The sequence below is a fragment of the Martes martes genome, assembly GCF_963455335.1.
Source record: "Martes martes genome assembly, chromosome: 11".
NCBI lineage: Eukaryota > Metazoa > Chordata > Mammalia > Carnivora > Mustelidae > Martes > Martes martes.
The window spans coordinates 19,587,013-19,611,612 of record NC_137899.1 but is presented as its reverse complement, the minus strand read 5'-3'; the positions used below and the strand labels follow the sequence as shown (position 1 = coordinate 19,611,612).

Sequence of the window (24,600 nt, the reverse complement as noted above, 5' to 3'; positions counted from 1 at the left end):
AATACAATGTTCTATGTTAATTATATCTCTCTCAATTAAAAAAAATGGTTAGCAGTAAGAACACATGAAATTAAGATGAGAATTCCACAAATAAATACTCTGGACAGGAAAACACAAAATTATAAAGATGAAATCTGTGTCGATTAGTTGCTGCTGTATTCAGAGAGAAAGAGATTGCTAAATTACTTCACTCTTAAAACATCTCTGCAATCCATCTTCTGTCACCACTGACTCCTGAGAATTCTCTCACAATCTTTCCTGGACCTCTTCTGCCCCATCTAATCAAGAGGGAAATAGCACACCATTTTATCAACATGAAAACCCCCGCTCCCACCCTTCCCAGTTCTTCAGTTGGGCGCTAATGAAGCCAGATCCTGCTAGAACATACATCAGGGGCTATCTTTTAAAGGTAAAAGCTTAATACAGGGCTTCTTTAAATGGTGTGAGTTTCTGGGTTTTTTGTTTGGTTTGGTTTTTGGGTTTTTTTGGTTTTTCTGTTTTGTTTTGTTTTGTTTTGAGAAGGGGCAGTAAGGTGTAATCATTTAAAATTACGTTGAACAATTCAGGATTGTTTTAACCACCAGGATGCCAGATGAGGATTTGTCTTCGTTACGTGCACTGCTGGGTTCCCAACATCTAGATAAATGTGTCACATATCGCACATAGTAGGCACTCAAAGAGTATTTGTTGGAAGAAGGAAGAGTAACATCTAAGTGAAAACTAGGTAGCAATGCAGAATTATGACTATGTAAATAAACATTTGCAACATTCAAGATGTGCAGGATATCCGCCAGCTGGTGCTAATCAGAGGCTTGCACCAGGACCTGGATTCGGGAGCTTGTGGAGCAAGGGCTTGGGACCAGCTGGGGCTCAGGCTCATGCAGGTGAGGCTCAAGGAGGAAAGTGCAGCTCTGTGTGCGCATGCATGTGCAGGCAAGCTTGTGCATGCACATGCGTGAGATGCACACCATATCTTAGCCGCGGTTCTCAGCATGTTCCCAAGCTTGGCCTTCAATCTTCCTATTGATTCTGAAACCGTTTTTTTCAGGAGTCGGTTTCTGTTGCTTACAAACAAGAATGCTGACTGCTATAATATTTAACTTACATATTTTTGGGTGTGTAGATATAATTTCATTGAAATAATTTTTTATTTAAACTCAATTAACATATAATGTATTACTTGTTTCCAAGATATAGGCCTATGATTCATCAGTCTTTTATAATACCCAGTGCTCATATTATTGGTAAAGAAATTTAGCTTTTTTTTTTTTTTAAAGATTTTGTTTATTTATTTGACAGACAGAGATCACAAGTAGGCAGAGTGGCAGGCAGAGAGAGAGGGGGAAGCAGGCTCCCTGCTGAGCAGAGAGCCCGATGCAGGGCTCAGGGCTCAATCCCAGGACCCTGGGATCATGACCCAAGCCGAAGGCAGAGGCTTTAACCCACTGAGCCACACAGGCGCCCCAAGAAATTTAGCTTTTTAAGAGATTTTTCTTCTTCACCAAAGACTCTATATATAGTGTCAAAAATGGAGCCAACTAGGGCACATGTCATCATCTTGTTACAAGGTGAATCCAGTTAGTCATAGAATACCTAAAATTGTATTCATCATTTCCAGGTGAATGTGTAATGTATTCACCAAAAAAAAACCCCAAGGGAAACTAGGCAATTAAAAATTATTCTCATTTATCAATATGATCAGAAAAATAAATAAAAACAGTTGAAGTTGTTAGAGACTCAATCATCAGGTACTTAAATATTAAAACTACTGTTTCATGTCTAACAACATCGGAAGGAGTTCAAGGCCTAAGGGTGTATTCCTATTACAACATTTTCTAAATCAAATTAAATTTTAACATTGGGATTTGTATATTTAGCCCTTGAATTTGTACAAATTTGGTCTTTACTTTGAGAAATCTAAAGTTTTCAAACCTTTAAGGCTAAGAGTCTCCAATTTTTTTATGTAGTGTTTGCTAGAAAAGAAACATCCATGTGAGTCTATGTCCTGCAAACATAGACTTTGAGTTCTTTCTGTTCTCGCGCTCTCTCCAGACACACACACACACACACACACACACACGTATGCACGCACATGTACACACATATATGTGATACATATATAATAGAAAATGTCAATATTCACATGTACTTTTAAATGCACACTTATACACACATCTGTATTTTTAATCCTCTGTTTCCAAGCACAAGAACACCTAATATCGGACGCCTGAGTGGCTCAGTCATGAAGCATCTGCGTTCAGCTCAGGTGATGATCCCAGAGTCCTAGGGGAATCTGCTTCTCCCTGTCCCGCTCCCCCTGCTTGTATTCCCTGACTCACTGTGTCTCTCTCTGGCAGATAAATAAATAAAAGTGTTTTTTAAAAAAGGGAAAAAAAAGAACACCTAATATCTAGAATCTACCCTTTCACCTAGACGCTAAATGGTCGTTTTAAACATTTCAGTTTGCTTTCTTCTTCTTCTTGCTACAGCTTTACAGATAAAACAAGAGAAGCCGTATTTACCTGGTTCTTCCAACCCTGAACCTGGTCGCTCAAATCACGAATTGCAGACTCTGCTTCCTGAGCTCGCTGGAGGGCATCGCCGGGGAGGGGCGGGGAGCCACCCCAGCTGGGGCCGGCACAGGATGAGAGCACGCGCGGCATGTGCCCTGGGTCTCCACACACCTCAAGGGAGAAAGGATTCATGTTGAAAAGCGACATGTGGGCAGGGTTGGGCTGATGCCATCCAGGTTCACGGAAGCCGCGCCCTGCTCTAGATGTATGTGTTTCTTCGACGGTGGTTCATGCTTAGCACGTGGACGCAACCTTGTGAAATGTGTCTCCGGAACCAAATACCTGAATTCTTTGTTGTCAGCGTTGGGTCAATCAATGCATTTTTACGCTCAGAGTTTTTGGAGAAAACTGTCAAATATCTGGCATTTTTTGCATGTTAATTTCTTTTTTTTTTTTTAAATCAAAATTACCTTTTATTTATAAGGAAGCAAGAGGAGCGAATGTCTGTAATCTGTACCATTGTGGAAAGAGCAAATAATATAAATAAAGATAAGATAATAAAATCAAGCCACAGTCTTACTCTGAATTTTCTCAAACTTTGATTTAGAAAATAAAATAATAAAATGCAAATAACTATATTTATATTATTTGTATCTTATGTAATACAGCATATCTAAATTTAGGTTGTATCTACACACTTATAAAGTCTAAATAAAAAAATAAAATGCAAGGCAGGAAATACAATTGAAGAGATTTGTATGCCAAGCAGAAACCACAAACGCTTTCACCACACCATCATGAACATTTACCTTTTCTTTCAGTCTTTGGCTATCTGGTACCGTAATCTGCTTTAATTTTTCCAATGACGAGTTCTGTTTTGAGGTTAGCGTATCAAAGATGATAAGTAAATCGTTCCTGTTTTTTTCAGAGTTTTTTATGATAGAAATGGTTTCATTACTTTTCTTTTCAGCAGATGATGACGTCTGATAATGCTTCTTGATGTCCTCTGAGGAATCTACATTAATGCAAATTGAGGTAAGGTAAGTTTTGTGAGAACAAACGGAATTACATACCAGTTATCAAGACAATCTTTTCACAGTGTGAGTGTTGGTTTTGCCCTTTACTGGCTGATCTCTAGATCGCTTGCTTATCTGTAATTTGTGAGGACTAAGTGAAATAATCCGAGAATCCGCTCTAAAGTGTTCCACAGATGGACGAAGTATGTTTTAATTAGTGTCAATGATGACTACCTGTACGAACCCTAACGTGACAAACCAGCCGAGTTCACCTCACTAGATGGGGCAGGAGTTGACAAATTGTTCTGGAAAGGGTCAGAGAATAAACGTTTTAGGCCTGCCGGCCGAGGCATGTCAGTCACAACTTCTCAACCCTGGAGAGTGAGAGCGGCCACAGGCACCGACAGGTGAGCCTGTCTCCTGGTGAGACTCCCTTTATAAAAATAGGCTCTGGGTAGAAGTTGCGGGGGGACCCTAGCGTGCTGACCTGTCATGTTGAAACTGATGACAGCAGGTCACAACTGCGGAGTGTTTTCTCTGTGCCTGCACTTCCTGTCAGTTTTCTTCCTGAATCTTCACAAAACGCTGAGGTACGCGTTAGTGGGATCACTCACGCCTTGCAAGTCAGAGACGAGGCTCTCGGGACATAAGTTATTGGCCCGAGGTCTCACAGACAGCGAAGTAGGTGGTTTGATTCTAGAAATTATGTTCTTAAGCTCTGATCTGTATTTTCCATGTTTTTAGTAAAATACAAATTCATGAAGATAATATGGTACGATTTACTGCAAATGCTAGTGTCGCAGGACTTTCAACAGTGACTCCATGTTTTAGGAACCAGAGGCCCAGGGTCCTGATCTTTACTCTCTATGTAGCTAGAAGTTGGGCATGAGACAACCACATCTTCCTACTGCTTGGGATGAATTTTGGCCTTTATTTATCTGGCAAATTTTAGCCTCATTTTGTGAAGTCTAAGGCAGATGTCACCTACTACCTGGAGCCTTTCCCAGTAAGCCCGGGAAGAATCCTCCTCCCCGTGCTCGATTTGGGGGTCCAAATCTTTCAGGCCATGAACCATTTTGAAGGGGCAACCGGGCAGCACTGCTTGAATGTCCTTTCTCTGAGTGTCACTGTTTGTTCCTTTGACTCGGAGGGAAGAGCCAAGGCAGGGAGCTTTCTGGGTCTCATTGCCGTGCTCAGAGGGACAAGCTGGTTTTGGAACATCTAACTCTCAGTCCGAAGCCCATTACACGAGACCCCTTGCATGCTGTGGCACGAGGAGAGAACTCTGGGGGTCAGTACTGGCTTCCTAGCAGACACTGTTAGCGGTATTCATTATTTTCAGCAGATGCTACCCAAGCTCTGTCCTGTTGAAAAAGTTGAAATATTCATGTCCAAGTAATACCTTTAATGGGTGTGTTTTCAGGTCCCAAAGTGCTCAGGCTCTGTGGCAATGAGGCCCGGCCAACTTGCTAACGGCACGCACGAAGGACGGCAGCAAGCAAGCTGTGTCCATCCGTGGGCCGTGCAGGCGCATTTTCTCTCTTACCCGTGATGCTCGCGTTGCGGGCACGGGAGCGCAAACCGATTTCTCGCCGAAGTTCTTCAAGTAAAAGGTCTGCTTCATTCCTCCTTCTCCCTATCCTTTCTTTCAGATCTGGAAACTCACGCACAGCTTTCATTTGCATACTTAGCTGCATGATTTGTTCCCTGGAGGGGAAATGACAGTGAATGTGGCGAAGCTTGTATTCCTGTTGATAGACCAGTGAAAAAAACACCTCGACACTGCCCTCATGATCAGACAACCTCGTAATTAGAACCGATCTTTCTTCCCCGATGTTGTTTGACAGTTTGTCGTTCTGTTCATGGTTCCTCTCTTTCTTGTCAATGCAGCTTCTGGGAATATCTTAGCACTCACTCAAAACACAATCCACATACGAGGTCTAGCGGGACAAAGGCTTTGAATCTTTCCATTTCAACTATTTAGAATCTGCCTGTCTCCCTTTGATTTGGGTTTGCAAAAACATGCACTCAGACACGGTTCATTTAAATCCATGAGATCCGACCTATATTCAGCTTTCAACATGGGAGTCCTCACCCAGCCTAAGGTAAAAAGCAGTTCTTTATTGAGAATAAATCTGCTCACAGCAAGGATCCTTCTAGTGCCACTGCTGTACAGGGTCCTCGTCATGCACATGAGTGACAAGGAGGTTTCCTTCTTGGTGACAGTACCCAGGCCTAGGGTATGTTCCTTCGCCTCATCTTCTCCATGGTGCTAGCTCTGTCCTGCTTCAATGTGCTGGGCGTAGCACCCACAGGGTTCAAGGAAATAATTAGTAATGTCCCTCATGCTAAGGAAATTCGGTGCAAATTGTGATGAGTACAGTTGAGGAAAATTACAATATGAATCTATGGGACTAATTTATCTTGGCAGAAATGCAAAGCATTAACTAATGCTTCCTAGCATTTTCTGCTCTAACTCTCCCTTCTAATCTACAGACTTTTCCTTCCGGCGCCAACTGTCAGGACCATAATTCATCACGTTAATAATAATAATAACAATGACAGCAATTACTGTTATTACAATTGTGACTCTTGAAGCCCAGCAATGCGCCAGGCACATGCTCAGTAGCGTGTCTAATTCTCCCAAGAAATCTGTGACATAGAGAGTTGATCCCCCTTTTGGATGAAGAAACAGAAGCCTGGAGAGGTTAAATAACTTGCCCAAGGCCACACAGCAATACGTGGATTTCAGTCACGGGATCTGTACTCTTGACATCCTGGCTTCCCTGCCCTCCACCTCCCTTTTCGTTGGTAATTTTCCCATCAAGCATTTGTTACATAACTGAATGGAGCTTGGAGAACCTCTGCCCTCAGGGGCCCCTCGGTGAGGCGACTGCCCAGGAAGCACAGGGAGGTGGGAAGATGGAGAAGGAAACACGTGTCTTTTTCTGAGGTGGTCATGGAAGGCTTCAGGGAGGAGGTGGTGTTTGGGTGGTTGCTAAGGAGGAAGAGGAGCTTAGCAGGTGAACTGGGAAGGGACAGATGTGCTGGTGTCTGGTAGAAGAGGCCTGGCCCTGGGACTCCTGCTCCTCTTGCTGTCTTTCTGCTCTCCTGCGGTCTCTTTGTTTAGAATGCCCACTGTCGACTGGCTCATTCAGCCTTTCTGACAGGACCACTTTGTTCTCCATATTCTAGAACCACAAGCCTGTGGTCCATGGGCCAAAGCTCATTTTCAGACACATTTATTTGGCCTCTTTGGTGCTTTCTAAGAGCACTGTTGGATTAGCTGCTGTATTTTAAAGTGGGGGCCTTTGCATAAAAATCTGGTGGTCTGACATCTCTTGAAAAGTGGGAAGATCTGCGGACCTAGGGCCCAAATCCTGCAGGGCAACAGTCTTTACGAGGCTATAGACGTGCCCACTTTCAGCTGCCAGCCTGGCCTGGCCCTTCCTCCGACCTACGTCGGTGGACTCTTACCTTCTTTCTTGTGTAACTTTTAAGCTGGTACCATGTACCCCAGGACTTTCTGCCTGATGAAAATGAATGGCCTTATATTGACACTGGTATTTTGTATAACACAAGACGCTGCATCTTCAATTATTCTTTAATCCGGGACCTTTGATAGCGGAGTGGGGTGGGAGGAAGGGGATACTCTGCTACATAAGCAGTCTTTCTGATTTCTTAGTAGACTATGTGCTCATAGAAGGATGGAGAACTGTATCCCATGCATTCTGGTTTTTGCCCAGAGCAGCTGGCAAATTTTTTCTGTAAAGGGTCAGATAGTAAATATTTTAGATCTGGGGGTGGGGCATAGTCTCTGTCACAACAGCTCCACCTGCCCTTGTCCCAGGAAAGCAGCCACAGAGGACAGGGACATAAGTGGGTGTGGCTGTGCACCAGCGAAACCTCATTTACAAAAGTGGGTGGCCTGTGGGACTTTTGCCTGTGGTTTCCTGAGCTCTGGCCCAGACCAACCAACATAATTTCCAGAAATGTTTGATGTGTGTTATATAAATATACATAACATATAATAAAAATGACAATGCATTTTGAGGAACTTCTCACATTTGCTCTGTGACTTCACATTAATGTATGGGCTTTCCAAACAACCAAAGAATTTAGGAAGATTTAGGAAACTTCCCCCGGGCGCCTGGTTGGAAAAAAAAAATCTGTATTGTAAACCACCCTTTATCCAATTTTGTGTCTTTCAGCTCTGCTGGGTTTGGGCTTTCCAAAATCAAGCTCTTAACGATGGACTGCCTTTTTGTTCTAATCGATGTCATCTGGAAAGATCCCATGTAATCCTAAGTAGGTAAGAAAGAGACAGACCATCACAATGACCAGCCTGGACACTGACTGAAAAATTATTTCCCTAACGTCCACATAGGTACATTTTGAAACTGAAGTCTGCTTTTTAAGGCTCCCCAGGAGTCGAGGCAAATCAGGAACTTGCTCTCTATGGCTTGAGCACAAATCTTACCGAACAGAGTCCTGATAATCCTTGACGGTTGAGAATTCCCCCGATGAGAAAACAGGATGTTTCAGAATCCTTTCTATTTCAGACATGTTCTCTCTGAGGCCTTTGAAGTCGGCCTCGCAGACCCCCACGGGCTCTCTTTTATCTCGCATGTTAGCGGCCAGCCTCATTAACCCTTGCACCGCTTTGGAGAGGGCAGAAACCGTGTGGTCCCAGGGATCAAAGCAGCCGTGACACCGCAGACAGGCAGGGAATTCCCGGCCGTGACCCCGGGCGCAGAGATCGCATCGCGGGCCACTAACCCCCTCCCGGCAGCGGCACGTGCCCGTGTCCCGGTCACAGGTGGGCTTCTGGGCACCTTCCCTGTTGCAGTCACATGCTAAAACGAAGACAGAGGGAGCAGAGAATGTCAGTCACTTGGCCTTTTGCTTCTGGCTCAAGAATAGAGCCCACTCCTCTCCCCGGAAAGTATCCCCGATGCCCATTTTTAAGGTGAACGTTTAAAAACCGGAATAATACAGACTTGGCGGTGGCCATTACATACAGCACTCCTCTCTTCATTCCACTAACACACCAGTTCATGGTTCCCGGATGGAGATACCAGGTGTCGTCTTTACTGTGTGAGTGTTCTTGTGTGGGCTCCTCTGCCTGTTCAATGAGTAACCTGGACCCAGCGGTGGACGTCACACTAGCCTCTGGGGCCACTGCCCCCGTGGGTGACTCAGGCATGTCAGAGACCCTCTAGGAATTCTCATGACCACACTCTGTCTCAGGAAAACCCAGCCTGCGGGTGCTGACCCATGCCGTTTTCCATTATATAAGGAGAACCAGTCCAGCCTCCAAAAAAGGGGGGAAATCACTCCATCATGTTTACCCAGAGGACTTGAAAACTTATGTCTATGCAAAACCCTGCAGACAGATGTTTATGGCAGCTGTATTTATAATTGCCCAAACTTGGAAACAACCAAGATGTCCTACAGTGGGTGGATGGGTAAAGAAACTGTGGTACAAGGGATATTTTTCAAGTCTAAGAAGAAATGAGCTATCAAACCATGAGAAGACACAGAGGGACCTTAAATGCCTGCCACCTAGTGAACTAAATCAATCTGAAAAGGCAATGTACTGTAGGATTCCAACTACCGGACATTCTGGAAAAGGCAAAACCATGGAGACAATAAAAAGATGAGTGGCTGGCGTGGGCTGTGGGGAGAGGGCTGGCGAGAGAGGAACAAGTGGGGCACGGAGGATTTTTAGGCCAGTGAAAATATTCCGTATGATGCCATCATGGTGGGTATGTGTCCTTACACATTTGTCTGAACCCACAGAATGGAAACTACCAAGATTGAACCATAACGTGAACTGTGGACTTGGTGGTGATGGTGTGTGTCAATGTGGGTTCGTCAGTTGTAACATGGGGGTGTTGGTAATCGGGCTGGCCGTGCATGTGTAGGGGGTGGGGATATATGGGAAATCTCTGTACCTTCCTCTCAATTTTGCTGTAAATCTAAAATTGCTCTAAAAAAAGTTAAAAAAAAAACAACAACAACAACAGATGCTACATGTAATACAACTGAGTAGCTTTTTGATTAAGGCTGAGGATGGAGAATGGATAGAGCTATGGAAGTTACAGCCATTTCCAGAAGGTCAGGACATCATTAGCCTGTGTCACTAGACGAACCGCAAGGAACGAGTGATTTAAAATGCATTTTACAGCTTGAGTAAAAATCCCGATTACAAATAAAAACTGATTAACACACTAGGCTCCTCAACTAGATCCCATCTGTCCAGCACACTCGCTTTTGCTCAGAGACCTCAGCGGGAGCCCCTCTGGGGCAGCACTATGTCAAGTCACCAGCTTATTAATGGCTCTTTTCCAGGAGCGTTAGAAGGGTCTATGGCCCGAGTTGATCATTTGCAAAGTTTTCTCTATCAAAGCTGAAAGCATTTCAGAACACAAGATTATTGAAATATTAGGAGGGCACAGATGAAAGATGCTCAGACAGATTTTCCAGGAGCCAAATTCTTCCCTGGTTTTTAACGTCTCCATTCCCCTTAGAAAACTAAGTGGGACTGGGGGGAGCCACTGAGGATACGGATTTGAATGGGGCAAGGAAATGAAGACCATTTATCTTAGCCACAAAAGCACATTTAGAAAGGAATAGAGAGGAGGAAAAAGTTACCATGTGTGGCTATATAGAGGTGACTGCAATAAGCCCACCACATTGGATATTTCTTTGGATTGACCTCTTTTGACAGCAGACCATAGAGATTCACAAATCAACCAACCCAGATTCTCAATCTGTTGTCCAATATGGTAGCTACTTAGCACCCAGGGCCGCTGAAACGTAAATGAGTTGAACACACGGTTCTTTTCTTCGTCCGCACTAGCCACATCACAAGTGCTCATCAGCTCCCCGGCCCGTGACCCCCTGCATCCCAATGGTGCCAACTGGACCATTTCCACTGCTGCAGAAAGTTCTGTCAGATGGTGCTGCTCTAAGCCCAACAATCAGTGCTAAGGCATGGGGCAAAAGGCACTAGAACATGAACTCCATGAGCATAGGGGCTTTGCCTTATCTGCTCACAACCTAGCACACCCAGGAGGCATTTTGTGAATATCTTAAAATAAATGAAACAGTGAATATCTGAAAGAGCCAGAATTACGAGATCCAAATTGGGGAAACATTCTCTCTTCTGGCTTCCTATGAACCATCTCCCGGCCTGCACCTTCCTCTAGAAGCTGTTTATGTCAACATGCTTCCAAATAGCAGAAAACAGGCCACAGGTCATGACCTCAGACGTCTGTTGCATTTTAGGGACTTTGAGGAATTGCAATCCAGGCTTCAACACATGTAATGTGGCCAAAGGCTTGACACAAATCTTTTTATAAGGCTATAAAAAATATTGTTTTCAAAGCAAAGATTGCACATTGTGAATCTTCCATCAAATAAAGGAATTTAAAATTCAGTTGGCTCATAGCATGCCTGTGGTCAGACCAGGCGGATGGTCCTTGTGTTTTCAGAATTAGTAATACTTACGAACGCATCGCCCCAGTGGATCACTGTAATAATCTTCTTTGCACTCGCTGCAGAGTTTCCCATCATAGCCTAATTTACACGGACACTGGCCTGTAAGCTGGAAGAACAGTCATGGGTGAGGAATTGCCAAGCTTTATGATCTAAAACAAATAACGCATCTTAATATGAAATCGTTTTCCCTCCAGTGGTTTAGAACATACAGCTGTGCAAAGGCAGAGGAAGGATGATTCCCACGGCCAGCAACTACCCTCGGCAAAACCACGGCTCAGGAGCTGATGTGTTTTGGCTTTGGGCCCCTGAATATACCGCCTGCTTCCAGCTGTTTGAGGCCAGGTGGCCCCAAGCCGGGAAACATACACAGATGTAAATGAAAACAAAACACATCATGGGAAACGGGCCACATTCTTTTCCTCTACAGTTATGGGAGTTCGTGCATGATGAACAGAGACACTGAAGGCCTGGATGAACATTCATCAACTGATTTGGCAAATAATGTTTCCATTATGGAATGTACAATAGAGTTTCTCCCAACTGAGCTAGTGTTTTGGTCAACAAAGCAATATTTTTTTGCAACTGAAGCTTAATCATTTAATGACGGTTATTTGACTGCGTTTTGGGGGAGAGGGCTAATCTTTGGTATACCCTCGCCACAGGATCCTTGACCAGCCTTTCTGAAAACTGGGGAGGTTAGAAAATTCACAGGAGAAGAATACAGAAGCAAATCACTACTGTCGTAGTACCTGGTTATACTTGACCAAATCTGCTTAAAGGACAGCTCCATCGGTAGTCTGACTTATAAAATGGCCAGATCTACACAGCTTCTGCTTTTCTTTGGCGTTCCCATTAGCTTCTGCTCAAATATAAGGAGTTGTGGTGAGCAGGCTGTGCCTGAGACCTGGCAGACTTCTGGTTGTCCTTAACTGTTGGGCAATCTTTCCTCCCATGGGTGGAGAGTCTGCTCTTTTGTAACTTGTTGCCATTGTTCTGAGCCCTGTTGCACAAAAAGGGCAGCCTCCCCCTTCCCTGAGACAGTCCCTCTCCCAACTGGAGATGACCATTCTCAATTTGCATTTGCTTCTTTTCTTTGGGCTGATCACCCCTAATTCCTTCAAGCCTTCACCCCAGAATAGCAACGTTCTATGTACTCTCCTGATTGGCTTCCTTGGGACAGGTACCAGTTTGTTAATAGAATGTTTAAAAGGTAGGATGCAAAAGTAACAACCATGTTCCTATGGCTGTCCGACCAGTACAGAGGACTGTGGGACAGTGACTGGCCTGACCCCGAGTATGGCATTCCCACTAGTACAGCTGGAACGGACACTGTGTCTTTGGCAGCCTGGCCACCACTGTTGGCTCACAGAAGCGAAAATCCTCAGATGTTTTTCACACGAGCTGGTGCCAGGTTATTACTCCTACTCTGCATTGATGCAATGGATTTTAAAAACCCAATTGCAAAACTTTTACTTTTATCCTGGTACCATTTCACATTCTTCTTTCCAGCCAACAGGATGGGCTGTGAGGATATCTTGTCTTGTGTTCTGTCTTTATCCCAGGAGCTTACAACTTTGCCATATCTGCAAATTTGATAATATTTGGGAGGCATGTTTCCCCACCTCAATCTCAACTGTTGATGAAAATATTGGATTGCACATTTGGCTCTCGCTCTGTAATAATGCACCAAGGATGACCTCCTGCCTGACACAGAGACATTTACCAGTGGTTGGTTAAACAGCTGGGAATCTAAATATCCACCTGTCTCTTCCATACTCCAATGAAAATGTTTCCTGATTTTAAAGAGCAGTCTTCCTCAAGGAATCCCCGATGGACCAGACAACCCCAAATGCCCTTGTCATCCGGGGGCCTTCCGGTTAAACCAATGCCATCTGACTGTCAGCTTCATAGCCTTCCCTTAGCCTCCATGACTGGACTGTGGTCTTTGTTGAGTCCTGCTACAAATATGCTTGCGAAAAGGTCTACGGGGCACCTGGGTGACTCAGTTGGGTGAGCATCCAACTCTTGATCTCAGCTCAGCTCAGGTCTTGATCTCAGGCTTGTGAATTCAAGCCCTATGTTTGGCTTCCTACTGAGTGTGGAACCTACTTTAAAAAAAGGAGAAGAAGCTAAAAGGTCTAAGAAGCATGCCTGATATGGTGTCATGACCATTGGGAGTTCCTCTTGAATTAGGAAGCCAAGCAGTCACATGGAGATCAATCCTTTTGTTCCATGGTCAGTGGCAGCAGGTGTGAGGAGTGCAGGGGGAATATGAGACAGGTATGGTCATCTAGCGCTCAGATACCATTCTCCAGTAAAAGGAACCAGTTCTCCTTAAAGAAATGGCTAATTCAGGGCACCTGGGTGGCTCAGTCATTTAAGTGTCAGACTCTGGATTTCGGCTCAGGTCATGATCACATTGTCATGGGATCAAGGCCTGCATCAGGGCTCCGAGCTGGGCATGGAGCCTGCTTAAGATTCTCTCTCTTCTTCTCCCTCTGCCCCTCCTCCCAATTCTCTCTCTTAAAAAAGAAGGAGGAGGAGGAGGTGGAAGAGAAGGAAAGAAATGGCTTTTCCTAGGATAGTGGCAAGAAATACGCCAGATGAGCTTAGAGTATCTTGTCATGCAGAAAGTGCTTAAAAAATCCAAAACCTAGTAATAATGAGGTATGTCAAAGGGACATAGAAACCCATTGAAATCACTCCCAATGACCAAAGCTGGAATAACATGAACAGCAAAATAAAGTCATATCGGATTGTAACTTGAAGTATAGTATAAACACCCATGACTCCATACAGATATTAAAAAATGATTAATAAATGAAGACCTGGGGGACAACAGATAAATCTCCATGCAGAAGAATTCCAAATAATTTATGGAGCCACTCTGCCCTCAAGGAAGGAGTGTGAAACTCCCCGCTCCTCACGTGTAGATTGTGCATGGTGCCTTTCTTCCAAGGAGCACAGTATGGAAAGGAGGAAAGAAAGTAACTTTACAGAACAGAACCAGGACAAACACTACCTCAGCCCGGTGACCGGGATTCGTGTCACCAGTGCTAAGTCATGTAGATGGTGTGCAGCCTTAAGAGGGTGTTATGAGAACAGCACTTTCCCTCTGTGGGCTTCTTCCTCAAACCCATAATCCAAGTCCAATCAGGAGAAAACATCAGATAAATTTGAATAGAGGGACATTTTCCAAAATCTTCCTCAAAATGGCCAAGGTCGTCAAAAATAAGGAAAGCCTGAGAAACGCTACAATGAAGAAGAACCTGAAGAGATAAGATGACTAAAGGTAATGGGGTGTCCTGGATGGGGTCTGGGGACAGAAAAATGACAACAGGTGACCAACTGAGGAAATCTGAGTAAATTATGGACTATTAGTTAATGATACTCTGTCAATATTGGCTCATCAATTGTGACAAATCACCATACTAATGTAAGGTGTTGAAAGCGGAGGAAGGTGCGTGTGGGGTCCACCTTCTCTGCCCTATCTTCACAACTTTTCTGGAAGTCTATCCTAAAATAAAACATTCATTAGGAAAAAAAGGGCATGGTGAGGTAGGGGGGTGTGTGTGTGAGGGTGGGGGAGCAGAAGGGCTGGAGAGAAAGCAGAAGAAAGAGAGAGGAAAACACGTTCTACATATGAGAACCACCTTCAAAAGTTGACTTGCCTAAGATTTGACCTTTGCATCAGCTGAACAGTGGAACTGAAATTGGAGATGAGCCACACTTCTCATTATTTTTAGCAGTTGGGAAAAGTCCAGCTTCTTAAATTAGCATTTTGATTCCAATTAAACCCTGGTCCCTGCAGTGTGGACAGACTCTAAAATTTCCTCTCACTGTTGTACCCTTCCCTCCAATCTCTATTCATGTGGCAAGTGTTTCAAAGAATATATTAATTAAGCCAAAGACCCTGATCATGCCATGAATACTTTTTTCCCATACGGATGTTATATTTGTTTCAAAAAATTCTATGCCTGTTATTTTATGGACTAAAAATCGCAGGTACAGTTAGGCAGCATTAATGGTACGTTACAGAACACAGATTTGCTCCTAGTACACTACCCTGCATTCCTTCGAAACAACTGAGGCTGGTCTGGTAAGAGAAGAGGACATCTTATCTTCCCCAGATGTAAAGCGATTGGTGAGCTGCAGGGAATGACAGCTTCATTTCTGAAAATGGAACTGTGGGTTTTGCAGGCATGCATTGATTTTCATTCTGATCATCAATTCTGATTAATAACCAATTTCTTGTAGCTTCCCTATGATCATACATACAGGATAGGGAAAGAGAAGCTGTCTGTGTTTTGCTGTGCATGAATTCTGACTTCCCCATTCACAGAGAGGCTTGGAGAAAACCAAAAGAAGCCAAACTTGACCTTGAGACCCTCATTCTCTTTTCTAGTGCTTTTCATTCCTTATAAATGCAGACTCTATCCCCCATGAGGCCAATCCTGCCCCCAAACACTAATTAACACGAATATATAAAGAAGACATTATCTGCAAATTTGGAAACCATGTCTCCCCCTCCCTTCCCACTCTAGCGCCTGGAAAGTTCAAAGCATCTTGCCTGGTCACAGTGGCCGCCGTGAGAGGTCTGGGGATCACAGCTGCATGGTTGGCATCCTCTGCCGGGGACGAGATTCCAGTATCCATCGGCACAACGGTCACAGGCCCGGCCCGTGACGTTGGGCAGACAAGGGCACGTGCCGGTGTCAGGGTCACAGAGGCAAGCTCCCTGACCAGGGGGACACTCAGCGGGATTCACCCCAGAAGGATGGCAGGAGCACCCTGAGAAAACAGAGCCATTGCTGTGGGTAAACTCAGGGACGACACTGGCATTCAACAAACATACAGACATTGTACGTATCGTTTCTCCGAAGGGCTCACGGAGGAGGCACCTCACGATGTTTCAGGTCTACCAAAGAATCTAAGTAGATTGAACCCATTCAACACTTCTGATCGCCCCACATAGCAATTGCTGTGGTTCTGCCGACTGTGTTCCGAGAGCTCACAATTAGGATGACTGAAAACCTTGCTTTTCTGCCTACCATTCACGATCTGAAAACAGTTCGCTACGTTGACTTCAGTCAACTGAAATAGTTAATATCTTCTAAAAACTTATGCCACCTCCCCCCCTTTTTTTTAGATTATAGACTCAACCCCTGGCCCTCTTCTGCATCAGTGGTTCCCAAACTGCTACATCAAAGACACTGGATGAACTGGTCCCAGTGCCGATTCCGGGAAATTCCACTCAGTGGGTCGGAGGTATAGTCTAGGAATCGGTCTGTTAATATCCCAGCCCTGTCCCCAGGTGATCCCGGCACATGTATGGAGGACCTCGCTCTGCTGCCGTGTTCCCAGCCCCCAATCCACCCACCCTGGGTTGCCAGGCAGACTTACTCCTGCAGGTCTGATTGGTGGCCGATCCAAAGTGACCTGGTTTGCAGAACTGGCAGTGGGGCCCCTGTGTGTTGTGCAAACACTTCAGGCACTCCCCTGTCAGCCGGCTGCAGGACTCAGGATCCGTCACGTCGGTGTTGTTGTTGCAGGCACACGGCTGGCAAGGTGCTCCCGAAATTCTGGGATTTCCATAGAAACCCGCAGAGCAATCTCCACACTGCTTGCCTGAAAAGAAGGGAGAGGAAATGGGAATGACATGAGAAGCATGTGTGTCTCTGTCTGTGTGTGTGTTGGGGGGGGGTGGGTGGGTGGAGGGGAGCAGGGACGGAGACAAGTACAGAGAATAATTAGGCTCTTCAAGGGATAATGAGATGTCACACGTCGGGGACGTAGAAGGAAAAATGTTCTGAATTAAAATATTCATTTTAATTTATTATCCAGTCAGAGAATACAATGTTTATTCAGAAATAAAAAGTCCTTGGTGAGGAACACGTTCTAGTCCTTATATAAGAAACTAGAGTATCAGGCACAGGATCCCTGGATCTTTCTATAACAGGGGTCACCCAAGTGTCTCAGGACCCAAAGCTGATCTCACCTGTGTTCTCTCTGGGGTACCCCCACCCCCACCTGCTTCTGGAGGTGAACCAGCAGCACCTGAGATGGGATCTAGCAGTGTAGATGGTGACTGTGGTTTTTGTGATGTGTGCACACGGGAGGGTGTTTTTATCAAGCACTGGCTGGAGAAAATATCCCTCTCCTCCTTTACCTGCTACCTTTCCAACCACCAGGGAACTGTAGTCAGTTAGGTGCCCAAACTGTGGGTCTACCCACCCCCCCCCCCATTTTGGTTCATTCTGTTTAGGAATGCTCTCATCAGCCAATCCTGGTCTCAGTTCTGAAACACTGACCAACCAAGCCAGAGTGGACACAGACAAGAAACTACAAGGGAAGAGGTCAGAATGAAGTAGACACACAGGTAGCAAAAAGAAACAGAAACCAAAAACCAAACCAAAACAAAAAAAAAACTAGCCACATCATTTATTACCATGATGGTAACTACTGCTGGAGAAGACAGCAGCACCATACTCCCAAACTACATTAAATCAAGTAGGTTTCATGTTTTTTCCTTGTTTGCCTTATATGTTTACACTCATGCTTAAACTCCTCAAAAGTTTTGGTAGAGGGACAGACACAAATACTGAATTGACTTATATGGTGTCTATATGAGGCCCAAATCAGTGCTTCAAGATCTGAAAAAAATACATTATATTCGTGAAATATCAGTCAAATTGACTGGTTGGGATTACATAAAGTATTTGATTAAAACTTTTTATGTTTTAATTGCTTACATTATATGTTATATGAAACATATATATTAATCACCCATGTATCTTACTTAAAATGTGATGGTTTTATTTTAAATAAATCTATTTGATTTAAACTCATTTGGTCAGTTAGTGTTCCAGAAGGTTATTTAAAAATAATTATAGCTTGGAGGAATGAGCTTTTCATTGTTTGTTTCTGAATCCTTCAAATCCTTTATTCAGTAAAGCAGCAAGACACCAGATTGTGTCTTCTTACCATTAACTTACATTCAGGACCACTCAGTTGTTCAGAGCAGATAAATTATGAACATGGGATCAGTTTTTAGATAGCATTATGGGATAGAAGCAAAAAGGCAACGTGAACTAGACTACGTACCTGCATAACCCTGAACACAATTGCAGATCACATCTGAGCTCCAAGGATGCTGATAACAGGAATGGGCAAAATACTGGCCACTCGAGGGAACGTCTGGACATCGGCAAGGACGGCAGGACTGTCCCGAAGGAGGATTCCCATAGTAACCATCAATGCATCTGGCAAGACAATTGCTTTTTACCAAACGTTCCTGGAGAAAGCTCACATTAGCCAGTGTGGATTTGTTATGCTCGAGGACAGTGCAACTCTCAAAACAGTATTTTAGAAGATGCTTTCTTGCTCCGTGAAGGGATTTTTTTGCTTTACATTGAAAGTCCCAAGGCGTACAGTCATTAAACTCAATATAGTAGCAGTGAATGTACATGTTATACTTTAGGGACATAAAAAACAAGGTGCCAGGCCAATAAATGCCTGTTTTTTAATTTAATCAGACATGGTCTGGCTCATCACAAGATCTTGAAGGACACCGGGAATGACGCTCTACCTTCTCCCATTCCCTATAGCAATCGTTCTACACTTAAATACCATTGAGCCTTCTACACTTAAATACCATTGAGTCTCTACCTCGTGGTCCTTCAGAGGGTGTTGTGACATCGGAACAAAAGAAACAAAATTAAAGTACATGTGAATTTCCTACCTTTCACAGTTTCTTCCAGTTGTAAACCCCCCACAATTGAAGCACGAGCCTGTTTCGGGATCACAAAGTTCCGAGAATCCATTACAAAGGCAAGGGCGGCAGCTGGGGAATCCAAAGTAGCCTTCCAGGCACCGGTCACAACGGCGGCCGGCCACCTCCCCCTGGCAGGAACACTGTCCCGTTATTTGGTCACATATAGGGTTCTTTGAGCCTTGCGGATGACAGTGACATGCTAGACAAAGAAAGAGGACATGTTGAGTAGGGGCAGGTGGTGTGCTGGGGGAATGAGTGACGGTCCTGATTTTGTAAACTTGAATTCACTGTCACATCCCGATCAGGCACATAAAGTGAGTCTGAGAGCCCGGCGTGCACCCAGTACCGGGTCAGCATTTGTCGAACGATTCCCTGAGTCACCCGGTGAACTGTACGCTGTGAGCCACTGGGGTTTCTAAGGGTTGTTTCTATACCGGACCTCAACAAAGAGCGTGTTCTTAATGACTCGAACTTCCACTCATCAACTCAAACTTCAAGATTCTAAAGAATATAAAAACCCTTCTCAAGGTGGTTGGATTTTTCCTTTTCTAGGTGAGGTCATAGAGGCTCAATCCTTTTCTAGCGAATTGTTGACTCCCTGGCGCCAGTCTTCCCTACAAGAAGATAGGAGGCGGAAGACAGGCTTGCTCCTTTGTGTTTACCCCTTTGTGCATCATAAGCACTTCATCTTTTTTTTTTCTTTTTTTTTTTTAAAGAAAGGGAAACAGCAGTGATCATGGACCTAAGCACTGTCTGCTGGGCAGACAATGACCAGGAAGGTATGCCATCTCTCTGAATCATGACTAAAAAGATACGCTGTTCCTTTACCTGGAAGAACTAACCTATCCAGAGATACCCACCAAGCTAGGCTTCTGCGGAGAACAGTATTCTCACTAACGGTTTACAGTGTGAACAGAGAACTATATCCCCTGAACACGGGAGCCATGAGACTGGATTACCACTGCGTATGAATAAAGACCTATCTAAGCCCTTATTAATGGGTAGCTTCTAAAATCAGTTCCGCATTTTTTTGCGACCCCAGCATCAGACAGGGTGATATCTGGGGAGCAGAGCTGTCCCTGTCTTGACTCCTCAATCTCATTGTTCTTTCGACCTGGCCAGCCAGGCGGCTTCTGTGCCAGATCGTAAAGCTGGGCTGGCACAGCCAACACCTTTCCTGGTGTTCGCACAACCTCCCTGGACTGCCATCTCATTGATACACACTGCACGCTCCCAGAAGTACAGGCCGTGTTTTTACCATCACTCGTGTCGCCTTCGCAGATTTGCACGTCGTCCTTGCACAGGAGCTGTGCTGATCTCTGCATCGTTCCAGTGTTAGGATATGTGCCATCGAAGCGAGCACCATCACTCACGATTACTAAAGGAGCTCTGTATGTGGTTGGTGTCCTCAGAAGGGATGAATGAAATATGATGGGAAAATCCTCCTGTACATTTTATCTACTCAGACAGACAGCCTGAATCATGGCATCAATTTCCCAGTCCCCTCCTTTTTGAGAGTCCCATACTGATTTTCCTGCCTTCGAAACTCCAAGGTTGTGACCATGCATGCCCTCCCCCATCCGTTCTTAGCTACGTACGGTGACAGCCATGATGTCCCAAGCCGTAGCTTCCTGGTGAGCACCTGTCACAGCAGCGCCCGGCCACATGAGGTTTGCATGGGCACTGGCCCCCAAGTCGGCTGCAGCTGGGCCCCACTGAGCCCTGGGGGTGACACTTACAGGCTGTGGGGAGCCAAAGAAGACAGTTAGAGGTGAAAGAAGTGACAGAAGCACCTGGTTCTGTTGGGAGCTTTAGTTCACTTCTCTTTCGTTTGGTACTTCTCTCATCCTTGACTCCTTCATCTGTGAAATGGGGAAATTATAGCACCTACCCCAGGGGATTATGAGCATTAAAGACAGTAATGTCTGTGAAATACTTAAAACTGTGTAGCAGGAAGTAAGTGCTCAATAAATATGACAATACACATACCTTAATAAACGTTACTTAACAGGTTAGTGAAAGGCTTAAAAGAAATTGTTTTAATAATTAGCTGTTCCAATATAATTATTATTATTGATATTATTCCTTCAATTCCTGATGATCTATGTTGGTGCTGGACTATCTGTTTCATTTCCCTTATTCTGTATCTTTCATGGGGTTGTGGGAACCCTGCAGTGTAATGGGATAAGCATTTGTCCAGAACTCAGGAACCCTGGGCTCTCACTGGGGGGAGATTTTGTAAAACCCCATCCCCCAGGAACATATGACAAAGTTTGAAGAAATTTTTGAATGTCATAACTGGAGGGAAGGTGCTACTGGCCTTGGGTGGTCAGACGGTAGGGATGACGCTAAACTTCCTATTAAGCACAGGAAAAGCCCCGTGAAGACCCCTTCCCACAACAAAGCTTCATCCAGCCCCAAATTTCAGAAGTGCTAGGGGGAGAAGCACCGCTCTGTGGCTTAGTGAAATGGACAAGTTACCTAATGTGTTTAGACTCCAAGAGTCTTGATCATTGAATGAAAGTTTGAGGATGAAGGACGTTGTTTACAGTTCATTCCAGCCCTAAAAGTCCAGGACCCCAAATAAGTATTTTAGGACCAATGTTCCAGAATCCTAGCAGCCCAATGCTACTCCAAGGCTCCTTTTTTATACACTTACTGTACTGTGCATTGGGATTCCAACACATCAGCAGACTTTGTTACATATCTAATCATTGGGAAACTGGCATTGACATTGATTGTTTGGAGGAGATGCTAAAATAAATCAGATCGATCATTCACATTCTAAAAAGCTGTGCGTCAGTAGAGCCCGCTGGGCCCCCACTCACCTACTGCCCCGTTGTGCAGCCTGGCGGACATGCTGACTATCAGCCTTTCACACACACTGGGGAGCACCTGGGGTCCCGTCTTCGAGGCAATTTCAGCACAGCTGTGTAGCTGATATTCATCTAAGTCCTGCTTGCTGCAGAAATTCTCCAGTGAATTGATTTGGGGAATCAGACCAAGCTTTTGAAATAACACAAAAAGAAGACTGAGGTTCATAACTGTCTCCCGTTCAAGATTCTACTTGTATAAACAATTAGATCTATGAGAAAATGCTTACAACTGAAGATTTTAAGATTTTCATTATGTTTAAGAAATCTTTAAATTTTTACATTTATTGACTTGGGACAAAGAAAATAAGACACTTTTTTTTACCTTCCTTATGATATTTTTAGCTTGCTCATAAATTTGTCTTAGATTTCAAAGACTTTAGGCTATTTGTGATAAATTCAGAAATTATGGTTTAGTGCATTCCATTGTATTATTGTGGAACTCTAATTCCACAAAACTCTCCTTTTAAATGTTTTGTCCTTTTCAATCACATATGAACAATAGTGTCCCACATCAAACTATCTGCCTCTTGGAGAGTCACAGTATAGATTAACATACTAAAGCTCTGAGAAGTCCTACAAGAAAGATACTTTTAAATTCCATGCTTCCAGGGCGCCTGGGTGGCTCAATGGGTTAAAGCCTTTGCCTTCGGCTTGGGTTATGATCTCAGGGTCCTGGGATCGAGCCCCGCATCAGGCTCTCTGCTCAGCAGGAAGCCTGCTTCCCCCTCCCCCTCTGCCTGCTACTCTGCCTACTTGTGATCTCTCTCTCTCTCACTGTCAAATAAATAAATAAAATCTTTAAAAAAAACCAAAACACCTCAGTGCTTCCATGCTTATTTAACTACTTGGTTCTACACTCAAGTAACACTTACTAACGTTCCACAAATTCAATATATCACAGATGCATTTTGTGAACTGTTGGCTTAAAGCATACAGCTATTAGAAGGACAAATGCATATTCTCAAAGAGGGATCATCTATAGTTTGATACCTATGTGAAGACAAACCATACAGTTATATTTCTTGAGAAGATTTTACCCACGTTATAACCTATGGCCACTTTAAATGTTTTTCAGTGGCATGGCTGATACAGTGGAGAACATGCTGATATAAGAGAATTGATCACACCAAGTTGGTTACAACTGAAATTAAGATTTAATTCAGCAGGTCTAGTTAAAAGGGCAAACCAGGTGACCCAGATAGACCTCCCCTGGCCTTCTTGTTTTGTCCATACTGAACCTCGCTCCCATAGTCCTTTGCTTCGACCCCCTTTCAACCACCCCTGCCCCGGTGCCCATCCACACCCCCGGTCCTTCTCCCTTCGCCCTTTGACACACCCGTGGTGGACTCTCAACCCTGGATACCCATTTCACAGTGTCTCCACTCCTCAAACCTCTTCCCCATTCTCTCTGCACTCCCGGACGGGCCACTCACTGCCTCTTCCTCTTCTGGCTTCACAGAGGGAAGGGAGCCTCCCACTTCCTGCCTCCCAAATGCCTGGCACTCAGGTACTACACCCCTGTCCCCGGCTCAGCACTCACGAAGACGTGTCCCAGTGGAGGAGACGTCGCCACCATCCCCTTTGCCCTCAGGAAACTTTTCTGTGGATTATGCTCTCTTTCTTTAATCTCTTCCTTTCAACTGGCATTTAAATGTGCTGAAATCCTAAAATCACCTCCTTGATCTCATACTTTCCTTCTGCTCCTGCCTCCGTCTCTGCCCTTTGACTCCTTGATAGCCAAATCTCTTGAAACATTGTTTCCTTGGAGCCTCCCTGCCTCCTCCCACATTTATTCTTCACGCCAATGCCACACCTCTCCTTTCCCCCATCCCTCAGTGTTGGGTTCCTCAGGGTTCTCCCATCAACCCCCTCCTTACCCCATGCCCCCATTCTAGGTGACCTTGATAACGGCGTGCCTTCGGTTACCATCGATATAGATTGCTGATATCTCAATCTAGGTCTCCTGCCCACAGCTCAATTACGGGCACCAGATCTGCTCAGACAAGCTTACTGGCCACCCCACGGCACTGCAAACCAATGCACCTGCCACCTGCTTTCCTTTCTGTGCCCGCTGGCAGGAAACAGTGCCAGCATCTCCCAAGCTACTCAGTGTAGAAGGTCATCTTTGATACTTACGTTTTCATCATCAACACTGCCTACCCACCTCATCTCCTCGCCCCCACGTCAAATCAATCACGAGCCTGGTCCACATAAACTCTTAAATGTGTCTGGGGTGCATTTATCTCTCTTCGTCCCCCTGTCACTGCTCTAACTGAGACCACCTAGTTTACCATGATGGCAGCCCAACAGATGTCCCATCTTCCACTCTTGCTCCCCTTCCCCCATGAATTTTCTACCCTGTAGTCACGGTGATTCCTTAAAAGGCAGTTTGTTCAGACAACCCCTCCTTCAAACCTTCAGTGGCTTCTTTCTCTTGACTCCCGCCCCCCAACCTCCTGGCTCAGTCGTTCTCAATATGGGAGGGGCCGTCCCCTAAGGGGCATTTTGGAAATTCCAAGGGGTAGTTTTGGTTGTCATGGGCATCGGATGAGGTGTGTTATTGGCTTTTAGTGGGTGGGGATCAGAAATCCCAGAGGTTTCGACACAAAGGAAAATCAGCCCCATCTCCTACAGCTTTCGAATGCTCCACCGAACATCCATGAAGGAGAAATCTTTGCTTATAATTATGAGCTGAAAGCCTTAGTCTACGTTTTAAAAATATGTTTGCAACACACCTGCTTTCCTGGCTGTGTCACACTGAGTGACTCTACACCTATGAGCCTGTCCCCGTCTCATGTGTCTGTGGTGTATTCCTGCCAGTGCACAAACATATTGAAGTACCTAATGTTTCTCTGTAAATTACTTTCCTTTTGCGTCTCTTTGTATTTGTGCATTACGCTGACATGCTTTGGAAG

At 44.7% G+C, this 24,600-nt stretch overlaps 1 protein-coding gene across 1 annotated transcript in view; it reads right to left on the bottom strand.

Annotated features, from left to right (window-relative positions):
- LAMB4 (laminin subunit beta 4) overlaps positions 1 to 24,600 on the bottom strand; it is a gene marked incomplete at its 5' end in the record, with an annotated part of 90,270 nt that overhangs the window by 17,485 nt on the left and 48,185 nt on the right. The window contains 11 exons of the mRNA XM_080818855.1: positions 2,523 to 2,684; positions 3,323 to 3,528; positions 5,076 to 5,236; positions 8,010 to 8,385; positions 11,045 to 11,141; positions 15,606 to 15,826; positions 16,439 to 16,663; positions 18,140 to 18,297; positions 18,777 to 19,008; positions 20,408 to 20,551; positions 21,638 to 21,815. Of these exons, the coding sequence (XP_080674981.1) occupies positions 2,523 to 2,684; positions 3,323 to 3,528; positions 5,076 to 5,236; positions 8,010 to 8,385; positions 11,045 to 11,141; positions 15,606 to 15,826; positions 16,439 to 16,663; positions 18,140 to 18,297; positions 18,777 to 19,008; positions 20,408 to 20,551; positions 21,638 to 21,815 (2,160 nt within the window). The remainder of the gene's footprint in view (positions 1 to 2,522; positions 2,685 to 3,322; positions 3,529 to 5,075; positions 5,237 to 8,009; positions 8,386 to 11,044; positions 11,142 to 15,605; positions 15,827 to 16,438; positions 16,664 to 18,139; positions 18,298 to 18,776; positions 19,009 to 20,407; positions 20,552 to 21,637; positions 21,816 to 24,600) is intronic.